Source organism: Castanea sativa, chromosome 1 (assembly GCF_040712315.1).
Source record: "Castanea sativa cultivar Marrone di Chiusa Pesio chromosome 1, ASM4071231v1".
Taxonomy (NCBI): domain Eukaryota; kingdom Viridiplantae; phylum Streptophyta; class Magnoliopsida; order Fagales; family Fagaceae; genus Castanea; species Castanea sativa.
Window position 1 is genome coordinate 54,700,405 of NC_134013.1, and position 20,780 is coordinate 54,721,184.

Genomic DNA, 20,780 nt, shown 5'->3' on the forward strand with positions numbered 1-20,780 from the left:
GTGGGTGAAAAAATGTGTAGAAATACGTATAATGTTGTTTAAATTCTTAAAACTGTTATTTAAACAATAGTAACAAACACCCCGAACACACCCAAACAAATGGAACTGCACCCCCCCTCATTTGCACATGCTCTTAACAAAGAGATGAAACATTTAAAATTAGTCACAAGTCAATTGATCCAAAACTGTAAGTGATGGCAGTTTAATTAAGACAACCTCATGAACAAAAATGAAGTGATTTTAACCTTCAAAATGTAATCAGCATGAGTGTAACAAAATTGGGTGTCTACCCCTTGTGCATTGAGTGGATCATTAAGAGTGAAAGGAACAGTTGGACTACTGTAGTGGTTGAATTTACTTTGGTCTTGATTATGTCTTATTCCTCAGATCTTTGTATGATTGGATGTCTACCTTAGGCAGAATTCATTTCACATCCTTTATACAATTTATTTGATCTCCAAAACACTAGATTGTAATATTTTGGTAACTTCTTGAGAACTAGAGCATTTTTCTCTTTCTTAACAAAATAGTTTACTTGCCAAAGAATAAAAGAAAACGAAAAAAAACCATTTGATCATCAATTGCTACAAAATCCTTCTGGTATCAGAAATTTTGAAACTTTTGAGTTAGTAATATCAGAGAAGCACTACACGTACTTGCAGCAGAGGAGTATTTTAGCACAATGAAGAGAAATCGTCACTGCTAAGGTTGAAATGCTGGTGGTGCTGAGCCAACATATCTGAGATGAACTTCTTGAGGCAGCAGATGATATTTAATACTAAGCTCTTGGAAAATTTTCTTCAGCTCTAAGACTAGTTCCGATCTCCGGCTGTTTCTGTCTCCAGGGTTCTGAAAGTTTATGGTGTGTGTAACATACAGACCCATTTTCATCTTGTTCACATTCTCAATCTCCTTAACCTGTACATTGTGGCCAGGACGCCAGTGTTGAGGCTTACTCTCCAAGTACCTAAAGATTTTAGAGAAGACCATCTCCATTAAACAAAGTATTTTATGATTCCAAATATTGGAAATAATGGGAATATGACTCAGAAATTTAGCAGTGTGACAGTACCTGGAAAACATTAGTTCATCATTATGTTTACCAAGATCAACAAATCTATGTTGTTAAACCTATTTGTTCATCATTAGTTTCACCATAAAGTAAAAAAGTTCAACATTTGACTATTTTTTAGTACTGTTGTCTCTTTTGATGTAATCTTCTTTAGATATACCCAACTCTACAAGGTCTAACAGAACATTATTTGGCTCTATGCATCAAGCACAGACAGTAAGTCTGTTGCTTTTCTTGCATCAAGCCAAAAGAGATCAAATTCTTGCAATATTCTCCGTTGCAAACTCCAGAACAGAAGTCAACAGAGGCCACTCATTTCCACATTCAAAACCCCACAACATAAGTGCATTAAACAATCATAGTCATGAAGAGGCTAATAAATGTTGACACTTAAGGGTCTGTTTGGATAGAACTTATTGCTGAAAACTGAAAACTGAAAATACTGTAGCAAAATAATTTTAAAATGTGTGAATAGTACCGTGGGACCCATTTTTAATGAAAAAATGGCTGAAAAGTGAAATTTGTGGGTCCGTAAACAGTGCATGAATGCACTGTTCACGGAAGACAAGTCAACATCTGCGGCTGGAAAAAAAAAAGAAAAAAAAAAAAAGAAGGCTTGAAACGCAAAACGCAAAACGCAGCCCCTTTTCAGTTGAATCCAAACACACTCTTAATTTTCAAATACTGGCAACTGATAATTAAGAACCACGGTAAGTTTACATACGTTTTTATTCTTGCTTTTAAAGCTCCAATACTCTCTATTGAAGTAGAAACATCAACAGAGAATTCCACAGAATCAATCATTTCCGGGCTCCTGTAAAAGTTGCTGATGGGCTTTGTCAAAAGAACTGAATTTGGATAGAATATTTTCTCATTGTCATATCTCAAGAATACTGTCGTCAAAATGTTCATCTCTTCAACAGTCATCTGTGAGGTATCAACATGTCAAGCAAAGTGATAAGATCTAATAAAATTAATGTATTCTTAGGATTAGGGAGTTACCTGAACTCCGTCAATAACACAACGGTCCCCTACATCAAATGGATGCATCACAAATACAAATATGATGGCTTCAAACACAGTCTTGGCAGTGTTACCAAACATAAATGCCACTAGTAGAAGTTGAGATGAAATGAAAACTAGTATCTGAGTTGTTAAAAATCCCATCAAAAGGAAACACACTATAATGTCCACAACAAGCACAAGCACTGAAACAAGCTTGTTCAGCTCATCTACGGCTGTTTTGGTATCATTTAAGGAATGTACCAGTGATTTGCGTTCAAGGTAAACTTTCACCTGCAAACAAGAAAGAGGTTACAAGAATATGATTGGAAATTTCAACCATGAAAGTTTCATTTTCATAACTCTGAAACTGATATCTCTAAGCTCCTATGCCTATGTCAATTGTGTGTTTAAGCTAAGGTTGTGTTGAAGAGGGTTTCTACTATATAGATTTAGAACCGCAAAGTATGTGAAAAGTTGATGTCACAGATACTTAAATAGTTAACTGTATCTTGTGGTACAACATAATAGTGTTGGGGGGGTATTATATATGTACCATTTGTACACAGCACCGAGAAATATTATTGGCCTTCAAATAACCATAACAAATTTGAACGAGAAGGAAAATTATGACATGAAGATACCACACTTGAGTACAATTTTTTTTTAAGGGATAAAGGAAGGGGTCATGGATGGGACAGGAAAATAATTTGCTAGAGAACTTACCAACCAGTTCTTCAAAGATTTTCTCTTGATCTTTCCACTTTCTACTGCCCCTTCAAACAGCGGAAACAAAGTGTCCACCTCTTCCTTTTTCATGAAGCGCAAGAGGTCCTCCTCTTCCATGTACCTAAAGTCCAAAATTCACAGTGGGGAGATACTTAAGAAAAAAATTAGATTAGTAAATAAATCGGAGGAAAATCGGAGGAAGGTGATTTTCTCACTTGCTACCAGGCTTTGCAACATTATGAAATATCCGATAAGCAGCAGCCTTTGCTTCCCACTCACTCGTAATTTCCTCATCTTTCTGCTCGCCATCATCAGTATCAAAACTGTCCAGTGTGTTAGATATGGTCGACAGTCCAGATCCCCTTATCACATTAATCAACCCTTTCATGGTCCAAGCAGAAACTTTCTCTTGCTTCATTTTTTTGAGCTTGTCCACATCAATTACCTCTTCTTTTGCATCAATTTTTTCTTTCAAATTTGTGAAACTCAAATGACCCGTACTTGCTGTGCTCCCAATTTTTTCCGCCATCTCCATCAACGGAGGCCCGGAAAGGGTTCTAAGAACATACTGATGAAAGATTGATTCCTGAATCCGGTCAAAGAATCTTGTGCACTGAAAAGAAGAAGCCAGTAACTTCACCAAAAGATTCTTCACAAGCCATATAGCTGCCCCAATAAAACAACCAGCAAGAGCCCTTGTGATATAATTTAGGATCTGAGAAGTTCTCTTCGTTCTGTTTGATCCCCTATCGAATAATAAGCCCCATGCTAGAAGAATCAAACCCAACCAGATAAAAACCTGAACACTCTTTTTCAACCCATACACAAAGTACAAGACCTTCTTCTTAAGCAAAAAGTTCAGTTCAATCAAGAAAACCAGAACATTTATGAACCATTCAGTGACCAATCGACCACAGAAGATTACCAACACCAACACACACCATTTCCACAGATGCAAACTCCAAATCACAGCGTTTTGCAACTTATGAAAAATTAAGCTAGCAATCAAAACCCCCATAATACAAACAAAAGCAGTCCACTCAACCAAGACCATTTTTTTAAACTTCTTACTATTTATTTCATACACTTTAAGATTGGCTGTCTTGTACACTTCCTCGTCATCTTCCTCCTCACCTGTTCCAATCAAAGGCGTTCTTGGTGTGATCGGTGCTGATTTCATGTTCTCACGCGGAGTACCAACACTGACTCTGTGACTTGGGGAAGCCACACTAGGTGAATTCCTATTAGAGGTACTTGTATTTGTATTCCCCAACTGGGTTTTCTCTGCAGCCAAATATTCTTCACCACCATAAGAGGGTTCCACAAACCTCGACTTGGGTTTTGAGAAGGCTGACCTTGCAAGTGATTTTCGTCTTGTTAAGGCCTCATTTGGGATCTTTGGAGGCTTATTGGCAGTTGGACTTGGTGCTGGAGAAGGAGAGCTCGAAAATGTGGGCATTTGGACTCTGCTCTTGAGGTTCTCAAGCTCTATTTGCTCAAGATTTTGATCTTTAACCGTTTTAGGCGAAGACCCAAACTGGGGATTCATTGAAAAAGAATATGAACCAGTTTCATTGATTGAAGGGCCTTTTGAATTGGAATCTTCACTACCCCGAATCTGTAAAACGACCTCGTTTGTTCCTTTCTTCTCTGCCACCGCGCCTTTTCCTCTTTCCATGGTGAGCTTTCCCTCCCACTTCTCCGAGCTCTACTTTTGGAATTTCATTCACTCTGCTTGTAGAACAAACTCTTACAAACAGAAAAAGACACCCACACACAGAGAAAGAAAGACAGTAGGACAACAGGTTCAAAACCAGGAATAGCTAATATGGTTGTTTGGTTAGCAGGAAAGTTTTTTTTTTTTTTTTTTCTTTTTGAAAGAAAAGAATAAACTTCTTTATGATTTCCCGAGAATCAAAGAGGCACAAAGCAACGACTATTTTTTTTTTGTGCGTGTGTGCGCTTAGTTATAAAGACACAATGCTGGATGATAAGAGGGTTTAGGTTATGTTTCAGACTGTTAGGTGTTTGTTTGTTAAAATGCAGCAAAAGTGTTTGATTAATAATAGTAAGAACTTTTAGTTTTGGATCTGAATCTGAAATGAGAATAATTGGCTGAAACGGGGACAAGAAGTCAGAGACAACGAAATGGAATCAAAGATTTTTTGAGTTGTAAGTGGCTATTGTCTTCCCGGGTATTTAAATAATTAAATTTCACCGCTAAAACCAACAAATAACGTGTACTTTTTTATTGATCGTTGAAAGAAAAAGAAAAAGCTAACTTTTTTTTTTTTTGATAATCAGAAAAAAAAAAAACTCAAATCATCCCTCAATTTTATTCCTCTAATTTTAAATTAAATTATTTTTTATATTTCATTTGAGGATTGATTGAAAGGCTTAAATTGATATGATTTTAAAGTTCTAAGGTTTAATTGATAATTAACTGAATTATAGTAGGATTTAATTTGTTACCAGCATAATTTTAATATTTAATTATTAAAATTTAAATTATAGGGTTTAATTAGAAAACACCCCTAAAACAAAAGATTTAGGATGTAGTTACTATCATCCTAATCCTAATTATATTATTATCTTATTATTATTTCAACTTGTATGCATTATGGAGAGAGAGAGAGAGAGAGAGAGAGATGCTAATTAAATAATAAGAAAAAGAACCTCATGCAAACAAAATGGTCTATACTATTTTTGGCCACATTTTTTTTTGGGGATAATCTTTGACCACATTCTTTCCATATAGAGAGTAGGAACCTCATTTTATCTTTTAACTAAAAAAAAGAATAGGAACCTCATGTTTAGAATAATAAAAAAAAAAGTTTGGAATCTTTTTAAGTTAGTTAAAACATCGTATGTTATGTGTACAATACTTGTTCATTCATCAAATTTAAAATAAAATTAAAAAAAAAACTCACCTCTTGTGTTTCTTTCTCAATTGTACAAATATATATGCGTTTATATTAGATGGAAAGTAACATTCATGTTAGCTTGACAGTACCTAACATTCAATCGATAAAAAACAATTCTTTTAACAGAAAAATGATAAATGTATATATACACACATAAATATTAAAAAAAATAAAACAGTATACATAATTTTTTTTTTTTTTAAAGTCCAAACATACACAAAAACCAACAATAGTTGCACTCTACTCTATATTTCCTTAAAAATTGGGAATAGATATATAGATTTGTGCCTTCAACATACTCTTCTTTTAGGATTGAGATCCAGTATAATAGCTAGAACTATGACACCATACAATCCCTCTCACACCACTTCAACCTTTTCAACTTTTTTTTTTTAACTCTCAAACTTTTTTACTTTTTCAATTTTTGAAACGTAAAGATGTCAAATTATATCTGTCCATATACTTATTGTGGGGATAAAAGGCCCAAGATGTGTTTTTGGGCCATAGGCTTAGTCTAAGGACGTTTATTGGTTTGATGACGGATTGATGGTAATAAGGATGTCAAACTTAAAGACCAACGAGCAAATGTGGCAGAAGAAGTTAATGGAGGTTATCCGAGGAGGAGTATCTCCTTGGCTAAGTGAAATAAGGGTCAGATGATACGTCATGTTGACTAGAATGATATTTTAGGAAGTCTTGTGGATGAAGATATGTTTCACAGGGGCACAGAGAGCAAGAACAGTTGTGAAATATCTCAGAGAAAGCTGTTACCACCGCATTGAATGCTCTGTGCCTAAGTCTCTAGCCGCATTAATAGGAAAATGATATTTGAATAGTGATTTTCAGCTTTACAACTATTACCTAAAGACTTCAAGAAGGTGCTGATGGGACAAGTATTAGGGGAGCAGTTTAGATCTACATGTGAAGAGCAAAAATGAAGAAAAAGGAGGAAGCATAAGGAGGAATGTCTCGAAGAAGGAGGGATCGAGGGAGAGGAAGAGAAAACACTGTAAACTAGATATTTGTACTTAATCTTTAAGAGAGGAGAAATATAAGAATCTGTTCCTCGGCTTGAATTTGAGGATAAATTTCATCATATAAACCCACCCATCCTTATCATTTTGTAATATTGAGTCATTGTTGTGATCGTTTAAGCTCATTAAAAACAAGATTTCTGACCCACTCTCTATAAGTTTATTGTATTGGGCTCTTTGGGCCTATACCCTTCCTCTTGTTGGGCTTAGGTACAAATTGCGACCTTACACTTACTATACTATACACACACAATATTTTAATAATTATAAAGTCACCAAGTTAGCAAAAAAAATGATATGACCAATTCTTTATAATAGCTTATGATAGCAATAAAATCAGTAGGCTGGATGCTTCGGACTAGAAAGGACTAAATGATGCCAAGAAAATCAGTAGGCTGGATGCTTCGGACTAGAAAGGACTACTGGATCTTTCTACGGCCTGAAAAAGAAAGAAAAGCGTATCAAAGGCGACCGGGGCTGCCGGCCAAAAGTCCTCCGATGGCAAAGTTAGTTTTTTCCTCTAAGTTATTTGAGTTCCAACTTTTTTGGAGTCAAAACTGAACATACCTTGGGTTTGTCTGAAACAGCCTTTATATAGTGTTATCATAGGCGGTTACCAAAATTGGAACTTCTCCTGGCTTCAAGGAGAGATAGAAATCAAACGTAACTTGCATAACCGTCTGGAAGTTATGCTCTTGTTTCACAACGGATACCTGGCGGTTACGCGTGGGATAAGGGATTATCATATCTCATTTGGAGATTTTCCTAAGTATGACAACCTCGTCCTTGAGTTCCTCAGTTGGGCGTGCTTTGTTTCGCACGCGGGGGCTGCCTCGTCTAACGGGTGAATTTGCTCAAGACGAGGATGTCGACACTCTGGACGAGTGCATCACTCTGATGGTGCGTACCTCGTCTTGAGCTCTTCTTCCCTGGACGAGGCACTTGTAGGTAAGTTTCTGAGGGTGTTTATGGTAGTAGGTGGGCTATGGACGACCTTTATGGACGACTTGGAGATAGGCTATATTATTCCCCTATCAATAGCTAATTTCATTTATATGGTTATTATTATTTTTTTAATAACAATAATATTATAAGAATTTTCAATATATATATATATATATATATATATATATATATATATATATATATATATATATTAACATGATGTTAACCTAGACCCACAAAAAGTGTAAATATAATTTTATAGATAAGAGTATTTTAGGAAATTTAAAATTTTGAAATACACATTTAGGGTTATATGTATTTCTTGTAATATTTGATAGGTTGTAATATTGATTCTTATTTCTATGTAATAATCATTATTTATTAGATGTTGGAGAGAGAGTGCGTTGAATATAAGTATGAAGTAATGTTACAGGTACAAAATGTTACAAGTAATGTTATAACATTTTTACAAAATGTTGATGTGGTCAACCTCTTAATGGTTTTCATCTAGGCCCACTATTAATATCATTTTTTTATTTATCAATAATCACTCACCACATCAGCAGTTTGTAAAAAAATTTGTATTTCTAGCATTGAGATGACTAAAATAAGCTATGATAGGGGAATAATATAGCCTATCTCCAAGTCGTCCATAAAGGTCGTCCATAGCCCACCTACTACCATAAACACCCTCAGAAACTTACCTACAAGTGCCTCGTCCAGGGAAGAAGAGCTCAAGACGAGGTACGCACCATCAGAGTGATGCACTCGTCCAGAGTGTCGACATCCTCGTCTTGAGCAAATTCACCCGTTAGACGAGGCAGCCCCCGCGTGCGAAACAAAGCACGCCCAACTGAGGAACTCAAGGACGAGGTTGTCATACTTAGGAAAATCTCCAAATGAGATATGATAATCCCTTATCCCACGCGTAACCGCCAGGTATCCGTTGTGAAACAAGAGCATAACTTCCGACGGTTATGCAAGTTACTTTTGTTTTCTTTCTCTCCATGTAGATAGGAGAAGTTCCTCTTTTTGTAACCGCCTATGATAACACTATATAAAGGCTCGTTTTTGGACAAACCAAAGGTATGTTCAGATTTGACTCCAAAAAAGTTGGAACTCAAATAACTTAGAGGAAAAAACTAACTTTGCCATCGGAGGACTTTTGGCCGGCAGCCCCGGTCGCCTTTGATACGCTTTTCTTTCTTTTTCAGGCCGTAGAAAGATCCAGTAGTCCTTTCTAGTCCGAAGCATCCAGCCTACTGATTTTCTTGGCATCATTTAGTCCTTTCTAGTCCGAAGCATCCAGCCTACTGATTTTCTTGGCATCATCAGTTGGCGCCGTCTGTGGGAAAAACGGTAAACTTGTTATTCTATCCCAGACAAAAGGTTGAATGGTTCGAACAAGATCAAGGGCCACTAGCCCAGGCCACCAGGAGAGTAGGGATGCTTCCAGCAATCCCCCTTCGTGATCGCGGATCAGCACCAGTGCCACCGCCATGCAGCACATACAATCCATGGGCTGCCGCTGCTTGAAGGCGACGCGTCAGAACCAGGAATTGAATAAGGAGATCAACTTCAGGAGGCAGCGTCAAGTACACATGGAGGGAAGGGCCCCAAGTCAGGAAGGAGGAGGGGAGAATGTAGAGTCTGAAGATCAAACAAGGGGTACCGTTTCAAGAAGGGTGCCGCACTTGGAAAAAGAAATGGACCAGATGAGAAAAGCCATGGATGAAATGAGGGAAAACATGAGGCGAACAAACCCAGTAGATGATATGGTCCACCGAACAGACTCCCCTTTCACAGCCTCCATCAGCGGTCACCCTCTACCCCCGAAGTTCAAAATGCCTTCTCTAGACTCGTACGATGGAAATCGCGACCCCTGCGATCACATTGCAACTTTCAAGACGACCATGCATGCGGGGTCCCAGACGAGATCATGTGCGAGCTTTTCCCACCACACTCAAGGGATGACGCGAGTGTGGTTCAGCAAGATTCCCCCAAACTCAGTGGGATCATTTGAAGAACTTAGTAAGCTGTTTGTCAACAACTTCATTGGAGGACAGCGTCACAAGCGTTCCTCCTCTAGCCTGCTGACCATAGAGCAAGGGGACAATGAGAGTTTGCGATCTTTTATCACCCGTTTTAACAGAGAAGCCTTAACGGTGGACGAGATGGATGACAAGCTATTGCTAGCCGCTTTCCACAATGGGGTCAATTCTGACTTGTTTATTCATAAGCTCTATGAGCAGGAACCGCAGACTATGGCCGAGCTTGTCCATTCAGCCCAGAATTTTATGAATGCCGAAGACGCCATCATAGCCAAGAAAAGAAAAAGGGCAGAGCGCTCGGAGGTGGGCCACCATCGCTACCAGGACCAGGGACCTCGTCCGAAGAAGGTTCGGGTAGACGAGAGAAAAGATAAGGATGGTAAGAAGGCCGAGTTCCTCTCAAGGAATTAGCAATACACGCCCCGACTATGCCGTTAGAGCGAGGGTCCTTATGCAGATCAAGGATGATCCGTCCTTGAAGTGGCCAAGACAAAATGAAGGGAGACCCCGACAAGCGTAACGAGCAAGTCCTGCCGTTTTCATAGGGACCATGGGCATGATACAGACGAGTGCTTTGACTTGAAGCAACGGATAGAAAATCTCATTAGACGGGGAAATTGAGGAACTTCCTTGGACGAGACTCAGAGAGATGAGAAAATGAAGGCCAAGGTGGAAGAATCATCACGCCCTCCACTTGGAGAAATAAGGGTAATTATAGGAGGAAGCTCGACGGTGCGGTCGTCCAAATCAAGAAAGACGTACCTGGAGGGTGGTGCGGAACATCCAACGGTTTGAACGACCTACTAGGACGAGGGAGGTTGACCAACAGGCTGTTACTTTCATGGACGAGGAGGCAGGACGAATTCACCATCCACACGATGAAGCGAGAGTCATAACCATACTCATCTCTCGGCTACGCATGACCGGGAGGGTATTGATAGACAATGGCAGCTCGGACATTCTCTACTACCCCCGTTCCAACAAATGAAGCTAGGACGAGATCGGCTTCGACCAGTGAACTCGTCGTTGGTAGGATTCGGAGGAATGAAGGTGCAACTGTGGGCACCATCATGTTGCCGGTAGTCGTCGGGACGTATCCGCAGATAACCAAAGAGGTGAATTTCCTTGTTGTTGATTGTGCATCGTCATACAATGCAATAATTGGAAGGCCAACTTTGAACGCTGGAAAGCGGTAACCTCTACCTACCACTTGTCCATTAAATTCCCGACCGAGTACCCGAGTAGGCCAGGTACAAGGAGACCGGCTGGCCGTAGAATGCTACCTAGCCATGCTGGCCATGGACGAGCATATGCGGACAATGAGCATAGACGGAAAAAGGGTTTGTGGCGAGCCCGCTGAAGCATTAGAGGACGTCCCTTTGGACGATGACCAGCCCGAGAAGTCTACCGGAGTTGGGGCGAGCATGGAAGAGGGGGCGAAGCACGCTTTGGTCCGGTTTTCGAGGAAAACCTCGATGTCTTCGCATGGAGTCATGAGGACATGCTGGAATTGATCCAAACGTCATTACCCAGCACCGAATGTGTGTCCCTATTCGAAACCAAGTGCGTCAGAGAAGAATTTTTGCTCCCGAGCGAGATAATGCCGTTAAGGAAGAGGTGCGAAGTTGGTCGCCGCGAAGTTTATCCGAGAAGTTCACTACCCGCCGGTTGGCGAACGTAGTCATGGTCGGAAAAGCCAATGGCAAGTGGCGGATGTGCGTCGACTTCACCGATCTCGACAAAGCTTGCCCCAAGGATAGCTACCCATTGCCACGCATTGACCGAGTAGTGGACTCGACGGCGGGTCACAAGATACTTAGCTTCATGGACGCTTTCTCGGGGTACAACCAGGATTCGGATGAATGAAGCGGATCGAGAAGACCTCATTCGTCACAAGCCAAGGGTTGTATTGCTACAAGGTTATGCCCTTCGGTTTGAAGAACGCAGGGGCGACCTACCAAAGGCCGGTTAACCATATGTTCCGTCCTCAAATCGGGCGAAATGTGGAGGTTTATGTGGATGACATCTTTGGTGAAGAGCCAGGACGAGGATAAACATCTTGAAGACCTTCAAGAGACTTTTTGACACATTGCGACGGTACCACATGAAGTTAAATCCGAGCAAGTGTGCTTTCGGAGTTTCGTCGGGTAAGTTCTTGGGGTTTATGGTGTCGCACGGGGGAATTGAGGCGAATCCGGATAAAATCCGTGCGATGCGAACATGGAGCCACCGAGAAATATCAAGGAAGTCCGTCTCTTGCGGGACGAGTCGCCGCCCTCAACGGGTTTGTATCGAAAGCTACCTGACAAATGTTTACCTTTCTTTAAGGTCCTCAGGAAGGCTTTTGAATGGACGGACGAGTGTCAAAAGGCCTTCCAAGACCTGAAGGCGTATCTAATGACGGCCCCATTGTTGAGTCCGTCTATACCTGGGGAAGAGTTGTACTTGTACTTGGCAGTATCCCCGCAGCGGTAAGCTCGGCGTTGATCGGAGAAGAGGGAAGAGTCCAGAGGCCGGTCTATTACACAAGCCACGCGACGAGAGGGGCGAGAAGGACGATACCCGATGATGGAGAAACTAGCCTTCGCGTTAGTCACGGCTTCTAGGAAGCTGAGACATTATTTTCAGGCACACGTCATCAACGTCCTGACAGACCATCCCATAAAAAAGGCGATGAGCAGGTTGGAAGCTGCTGGACGGCTGGTACAGTGGGCCGTTGAGCTCAGCGAGTTCGATGTAAGGTACCTCCCGAGGAGTACAATAAAAGCGCAAGCGTTGGTAGATTTCATTGCAGGAATTCACCCCAGGTCAGACGACACGAGCAAGGACGAAGGAAATGAGATGTGGGTAGTGAATGTAGACGGATCGTCCACATTGTATGCGAGGTGGGGTTGGAATTGTCGAAGTCCCCCGAGGGTGACAAGCTTGGAGTATGCGGTCCGTCTGCGATCCAACTACCAGCAATGAAGGCTGAGTACGAGGCTCTACTCAAGGGGTTGGAATTGGCCAAGTCCTTAGGGGGCGGAGTCGTTAACAATCGAGGAGACTCTCAACTGGTCATTAACCAAGTAAATGGGATGTGTGATGTCAAAGAAGATCGAATGAAGAAGTATCTTAATAAAGTGAAACGCCTTGCCCGGAAATTTTCAACCATAAGTTTTATTCAACTTCCCAGGGAGGAGAACGCTGAAGCAGACGCCTTGGCAAAAGCCGCCCCTGGGGAGTCATAGACGAGTTTGACGACGTTCAGTACATGCCGAGCATAGACATCCCTGACATACAGCAGATAGGAGGAGGAGAAAATTGGATGAGTCCAATAATAATCTATCTCAAAGAGGGGAGGCTTCCAGAAGACAAGGATGAAGCGAGAAAGTTAAGGGTCAGGTCGGCCAAGTATGTCATCATAAATGAGTTGTTGTACAAGCGAGGCTTTTCTCAGCCCTACTTAAGATGCACTGGCTCCTCGACGAGTCAAACTATGTTCTAAGGGAGGTTCATGAAGGATCCTGTGGAAATCATTCAGGGGCAAGGTCTCTCGTCCATAAGATCGTCCGATGCAGGCTACTATTGGCCAACAATGCAGTGTGACGCTAAAGCCTATGTCAAGGTATGTGACCAATGCCAGCGTTATAGCAATGTACCTAGACAGCCGTCAGAGTATCGAACCCCGATGACGGCCCCGTGGCCACTTCGCAGATGAGGATCTGGATATCACAGGTCCTTTTCCAATAGGAGTCCGGCAAATGAAGTTTTTGGTGGTAGGGATAGATTACTTTACCAAATGGGTAGAAGCTGAGCCTCTTGCAAGCAATCACTCGCAGAACGTGAAGAATTTTGTATGGAAGAATATCCTATGCACGGGTTCGGAGTACCCAGGTATTAGTATCGACAACGGACGTCAATTTGACAACGCACCCTTCGGGATTTCTGCAATCATTTTGGAATCAAGAATCACTATTCTTCACCCTCCCATCCACAGGCAAATGGGCAAGCGGAAGTAGCAAACCGATCCCCCTCCTGAAAATCATCAAGACTCGGCTTGAGGGGGCAAAAGGGATATGGCCGGGAGCTACCCTGGTGTTTGTGGGCCTATAGGACGACTGCACGAACTTCCGTGGCAGGAGAGACCCCCTTTTAAGCTAGCCTATGGGAGTGAAGGCGTTCTGCATGGGCAGAGGTCCATATGGCAAGCCATCGAGTGATGAAGTACCGGGAGAAAGACAACGGGGAACAACTTCGCCTTGACCTCGATCTTATTGATGAGGTAAGAATGGATGCGGAGCAAAGGACGGCAAGATACAAAAATCTCATGGCCGAGACGGCATGACGCCATGGTAAGGCCCAGAACGGTTCGGTGTCGGGGACCTTGTCCTCAAAAGGGTCTTCCTTGGCGGACCGGGAACCCAGCTCATGGAAAGCGGGACCCAATTGGGAAGGACCCTACAAAGTAATCAATTGCAAGGCAGGGGTCCTACTACCTGGAAGCCCTGATGGACGGAAGTTAGAACATCCTTGGAACGTGGAACATCTGCGAAAGTACTATCAGTGATGAGCAGGGACGAAGGAAGTCAGTGGCAAAACTACAGTTGTCGTTTGCGTGTTTGCTTATATTTATTTGTGCTTTTACTATTATTATAGCGTGTTATGAATAAAAGTGCACTAGTTCTTAAACTCTTGCACTACTTGCAGACTAGTTTATGAAAGACGATGCTATGTACTTGATATCTTAATAAGGCACTAGCTTATAAGCGTGTGCCAAGTTCGTGAACAATGTTCATGTAATAATATGGTTTGGATTTCTTATGTACTTGAATTCCAGTTTCCCTGATAATATCCACGGACGAGGAAAAAGCCTTTGACAAATAAAAGCTCTGGACGAATACAAACCCGTCTAAGCTCTGAGGCATGCTCGTCCAAAAAAGAATGAGGATAAAGCAAAAATGCTAAGGCATGCTCGTCCAAGCTTTCCTTAAAAAAGAGCAAAAATGCTAAGGCATGCTCGTCCAAGCTTTCCTTAAAAAAGAGCAAAAATGCTAAGGCATGCTCGTCCAAAAAAGAATGAGGGTAAAGCAAAAATGCTAAGGCATGCTCGTCCAAGCTTTCCTTAAAAAAGAGCAAAAATGCTAAGGCATGCTCGTCCAAGCTTTCCTTAAAAAAGAGCAAAAATGATAAACATGCTAAGGCATGCTCGTCCAAGCTTTCCTTAAAAAAGAACGAGGGTAAAGCAAAAATGCTAAGGCATATTCGTCCAAGCTTTCCTTAAAAGAATGAGGATAAAGCAACAAAGTTAAGACATGCTCGTCCAAGTTTTCCTTAGCCAGGGCATACTCGTCTAAGAAGGGAAGTAGGCCTTAACACCTGCGTTCTAACGGCGAGCATATGATCGTCCTAAATACAATCGTCCATAAGGGCATCATGTAAACAATCACCCAACACTGGGAAACATTGCTTAAAAGGCAATTGAATAAAAATACATACACTCGTCCATGGAACAACAATGATGATAACTGAAAGTAAGCATTCATTAAACAATAAAAGGGTGAACGACCACCGTCCAAAAACCCTTGAAAAGTAAGCCTTGAAAGGCATTGTTTATAAAGCCGTCAAAAGTGCTCAGGACGAAATAAATGTACTCTTATACATTTAAAAAAAAAAAAAAAAAAAAAAAAAAAAAAAAATGAGAGACAGGAAGAAAACACTTAAACAAATGATGAAAATTTTCAAACGGGCATCAGGCATTAGGGTCGTCTTCAGCAGGCTTGGTAGAGGCATCGTCTTCAACATTGACATCTTCAGAGCTAGTCTGAAGAAAAGAACTAGCAGCACCTCCAAGTTGAAGGACGATAGGACTGAAGTCAACTTCTGGAAACTTTTCTTTCGCCTCCATGCGAAAGTCTTCAAATCCAGCCGCATAGTTGGCGTCCAGAAGGTCCGTAAACTGCTTCGAAGCCCTGAACTCCTCCACAGCCTCGTCCTTAGCCCTCACAAGGGAATTGCTAAGCTCGTCGGTCTTTTTCTGAAAGTGGTCAAGACGAGAGTCCTTTTCCACTACATCAGCCTTTAACTCCTCGACGAGGTTTAGCAAATCCTTGGCTGCGTCCTTAGCCTCGCGGCCGTCTCGGCCCCAAGCCTTTTGCACTCATCCTTAACCTCCTTGATCCTCCTCTCCAACAAGAGCCTCGTCCCGTCCAACTCGCAGCTCGCCTAGACGCAACTATAAACTTGGACATGGCCTGCACAAACAAATAAGAATTTTTGTATCAAGCAAAGTAAACAAGCATGAAAAGCTAACGACGAGAACAAATTTGTATCCATTACCTTGAAAAGATCGTGGACACCCGAGTGTTCAAAATCCGTCAAGGACATGTTGTAGCATGCAGCCACGTCCTCGTCAGACACTGCCTGTTGGAACCTCTCCCAAGCCAAGCCCTCACTCTCGAGCAGGTTGGGCACAACATCAACGGGAGGTTGGGACGAGGCAGGAACGCTGGTCTTGGACGGTGGAGTGGGAGCAGGCTCAGACGACTCCACGTCGAAGATTGGGACGGACGGTGGTGGAGGAGGAACAGGGACAGCGGGAGAGACGACCCCAGCCTTGGACGACTTTCTGTGCTTGGCTCTCCTGCTGGGGAGGTTTTCAAGGTTGATGGCCTTTGACAGGCTCCTCTTATCGCCAAAAGGACGAGCCCTAGTTTCGTTGTCTTGCTTGCCACGCTCGTCCACGACCCCTTTGCCTTTGTTTTCCTTCATGGTAGCCATCCCTAAAATAAATAATAATAATTATAAGTAAAAAAAAAAAAAAAAAAAAAAAAGGAGAGGAAAGGCGAGACGAGAACTCACGTCGGCGGACTGTAATCTCGTGGGCTAAGGCTTCAGAGAGGGCTCGGGGCCAAGTCCCCAAGTTGCAAGACGCTGCAAGGTAACCAAAGAGTGGAAGTCCCTCTCTGGGTGAAGACGAGCTTTCTGGACGCGTCCTAGATGGAACTGGCTCAACGACGGCCTCCTAACACCTGCAACAAGGACGAAGAAATTAGCCCATAAAGATGTGTAATGAAGGCGATGCTACAGTAGTGGTGAGCATACCTTCGTGACGAAGGTTCCCTAAATCTCCCGTATATGGGGGAAATGAATCCCCGCCCACATCGCCAGGCGTCCCGCCCAAAAACCCGAGACGAAGAAGAACTCCGTCTTCCAACTCCTATCCGAGGTGACCAAAGATTTAATTATCCTACGCCTTTTCTCCCGTCGTGAATTGATAAAAGCCACGAGATTGACTAATTTCGCAGGGTTTATAGCAAAAAAGGAACTCGTCCACGGTAAGAGGACAAATTCCCTTCGAAAACCTCTCTCCACAAAATTTGCATAGAAACAACTAGTCTCCATGCATTAGGATTTAATTGACATAAACCTATACCTAACCTAGTAAGCAACTCCCCGGCAAAAGCATTGAGAGGCAGCCTAAGACCCCTAGAAGATAGGCTTCATAAACCCCAATGCCAAAATGAGGTTGGCAACACCACTCATCACGGACGGCCAATCTAGGATTTAGCTCGTCCGGATTTGGTACCAACTCCTAAGGGACGTTAGTTTTCTCTCGTCCGTCTTGGCGGAACCCCCAATGCGCCGTATACAGCCTCAACCTCGTCCCTTCTAGTGGACGAGGGCGCGCTAGAAGGACCAGCCCTAGACCCCGTATGCTACCCTCGTCCTAAATTCTTCCCCGGAAAACTTCTAAGGGAACCCCAGAACCCCGAAACATACTCGTCCGAGGTGTTACCACTACTCCTACCGCCGTCACTACTAGAGCCACTATAGCTAGTTGTGTTACGATATTCATCGATCTCCCTATCAACGCTATTGCTAGACGAAGAAAAACTTTCGGACATTTTGGAAATGTAAGGGAAGCCTAAAACGAGCGTAGAGAAAATACCTGGCTCTAGACGAAGAAAACTAAAGGACGCTGGAATACTCCTAGACGAGGCGTTTGACTAGAGATGTCAAACGAGAGAATTTTAAGAATGATGATGTTAGGTGAGGAAATCCACTATTTATAGGAGTTGAAAAGTAAAACACATAACGCAATTACCAATCAGGTAGAACCACGTGGCAACCTACTCGAAAACCCTAACCAACACAACGGTTAAACATAGTAAGTACTTACACGTGTCATAATATGAAGCCTTGGCAACCTCGTCCCTTACTTTCGAGACACGTGAAATAATGTGTTGAAACGAGTCGAAGAAACAAAAGAGCTTTGGACGACCTTAGAACGGGGGCAACTGATAGGGGAATAATATAGCCTATCTCCAAGTCGTCCATAAAGGTCGTCCATAGCCCACCTACTACCATAAACACCCTCAGAAACTTACCTACAAGTGCCTCGTCCAGGGAAGAAGAGCTCAAGACGAGGTACGCACCATCAGAGTGATGCACTCGTCCGGAGTGTCGACATCCTCGTCTTGAGCAAATTCACCCGTTAGACGAGGCAGCCCCCGCGTGCGAAACAAAGCACGCCCAACTGAGGAACTCAAGGACGAGGTTGTCATACTTAGGAAAATCTCCAAATGAGATATGATAATCCCTTATCCCACGCGTAACCGCCAGGTATCCGTTGTGAAACAAGAGCATAACTTCCAGACGGTTATGCAAGTTACGTTTGATTTCTATCTCTCCTTGAAGCCAGGAGAAGTTCCAATTTTGGTAACCGCCTATGATAACACTATATAAAGGCTGTTTCAGACAAACCCAAGGTATGTTCAGTTTTGACTCCAAAAAAGTTGGAACTCAAATAACTTAGAGGAAAAAACTAACTTTGCCATCGGAGGACTTTTGGCCGGCAGCCCCGGTCGCCTTTGATACGCTTTTCTTTCTTTTTCAGGCCGTAGAAAGATCCAGTAGTCCTTTCTAGTCCGAAGCATCCAGCCTACTGATTTTCTTGGCATCATTTAGTCCTTTCTAGTCCGAAGCATCCAGCCTACTGATTTTCTTGGCATCATCAAGCTATATATAGATTTGAATTTATTATGGCCAAACTTTGAACATTAAAGATTAAGGCTATATTTCTCTCAGGAAAAAAAAAAGTTTAAGGTTATATAAGAGCTTTATATTTTTATTGACAACTTCCAATACATAAAATATTTGGGAGTCTAGAAAGAAAAGGTTTTGAAATGCAGAATTAGTAGTATGTTATATAATTATCTCAAAAAAAAAAGGTTTGAATTTACATTTTATTTCCCATTTTTCATTCTATTTTTTTAATCTCAATTTTTAGATATAATATAATTATATTTTATTAAACTTCAATAAACAAATAAATATGCTTCGAAAATGATAATGAAAAGAATCAGTGGAATGGACCAGGCTAGAGTAGTTGAAATAGCGCTGGAGACTGACATATGTGAGGTTGCAGACCATGTGTTTAGCGTTTTTTAAAATGAATTGAGAATGCATGTATTCAATGATTTGAACACCGATACTATCACGAATCCTTCAAGGAACTTGCTTTTGAAAATTGCAAGTGGTATTCTCTTCTGCTATATATATATTAAGTAAAATAAACATGGGGATATAAATGAATGAATCTCCTTATCATAGAGCTGAGTTGTCTTGTCTAGATCTTGAGTAACCTTTTGAATTTGTTCTCCACTTCCACAATGTGCAATTTTGAGGTCGACTTATCTATTTCGCAAATAAAAAGAATAGATTATGCATAAAATACAAATTATGAAAATAATAAATAATTTAGAGACATGACCATGGCGGCTCTAGTGTGCTTACTAAGAAACTTAAATTATACAAAAATTAATAAAGAATTTTTTTTTTTGAGAAATAATTACAACATGTTGCTAACCCTGCAGCTCGAACCCTTTCTTTCCTTAGACCCCCAAGTACCTTGTACATGGGAAAGTGCCAATTTAGCTACAAGACTTTTGGCACCAAAAAAATCACACAAATATATAAAATATTATAATTTCTTTTTACGAATAAAGAGTAACATTTTTTTGATAAGAAATAAAGTGATAATTAAGAATGCTGAAATGAGAGTAATAAAGTGAGAAAGAGTCTAAAATGATAATACAAAAGAGAAACATGAAGAGAGAGAGAGACAGAGTGATGATACATAATACAATTGCAACCCAAGTCGCTAAGGAGAGCAAAATTGTTGAGGCTGTAAAGTCAAAGAGAGCATGACTGTTGACATTTATAATATTTTTAAAGGAAAAATAAAATTAGAGTTTATTTATATGTAATGGGTTGAATGAGTTACAAATTTAAATGATTAGAGATTTTCATTTTTATTATTTGTTTTTAAATAGGTTTTTTGTTGAATAATTTGTTCACTTATTGTTGTTTGAATTATTTTTGTTGCGATTCATGCTAATTTTTATTATTGTTATTTAAGCCTTTTTTTTAAAGGGTTAAGGATTATGTTTGGGAGGTCAGAATTATTTTTGAAGTAATGCTACGTTCAAAGTATTTTCATAACAAATCTTATACGATAAGCTTATTATTGGTGGGTAAAAAACGATGTCAATATTAAGCCAAAATTAGAAATAATAACAACTTACCATATTAGATTTGTTAGCAAAACTATTGTGAAAATGTTGTGGATGTAATATTTCTAATTTTTCCATATATATATACACACACAATTTTTTTTGCAAGTCAATGTGATTCTTTGACCACCCTGACTTAAACATGGAGACTGGAGCTGCCATTAGAAATATGTTATAATTATTGGGGTAATATGTTGTGACTAGTACTAATAAAAGCAATATCAATAATAGAATTATGTCAAAATGATGATATTCTAATTACAACTTACTATGTTATTCTAATTTTTTTTTTAGAGAGTTTCAATTTATGGCGTCTGCTCCTGATGATAGTTCTTTATCATTAGACCATGACACCAATTAGTTTTTGATGTAGGCAAGGATTGAACTCCAAATCTCTTATTCAACCATCAGAGACTATATTATTTTAATTTATTACTTTTGAAACCATAGAATTTGATTTATTATTA

The 20,780-nt window shown here is 40.9% G+C and overlaps 1 protein-coding gene across 1 annotated transcript; it reads right to left on the bottom strand.

The window, feature by feature from the left end:
• Nucleotides 1-478: 478 nt before the first annotated feature.
• LOC142637914 (mechanosensitive ion channel protein 10-like) lies at nt 479-4,737 on the bottom strand. Its single transcript, XM_075811882.1, has 5 exons — nt 3,019-4,737; nt 2,801-2,924; nt 2,075-2,368; nt 1,797-1,999; nt 479-967 (listed from the first exon to the last, which is right to left on the bottom strand). Exons 1-5 carry the CDS (start codon nt 4,479-4,481, stop codon nt 703-705), a joined length of 2,349 nt encoding a protein of 782 aa, XP_075667997.1. The 5' UTR covers nt 4,482-4,737; the 3' UTR covers nt 479-702.
• Nucleotides 4,738-20,780: the final 16,043 nt, after the last annotated feature.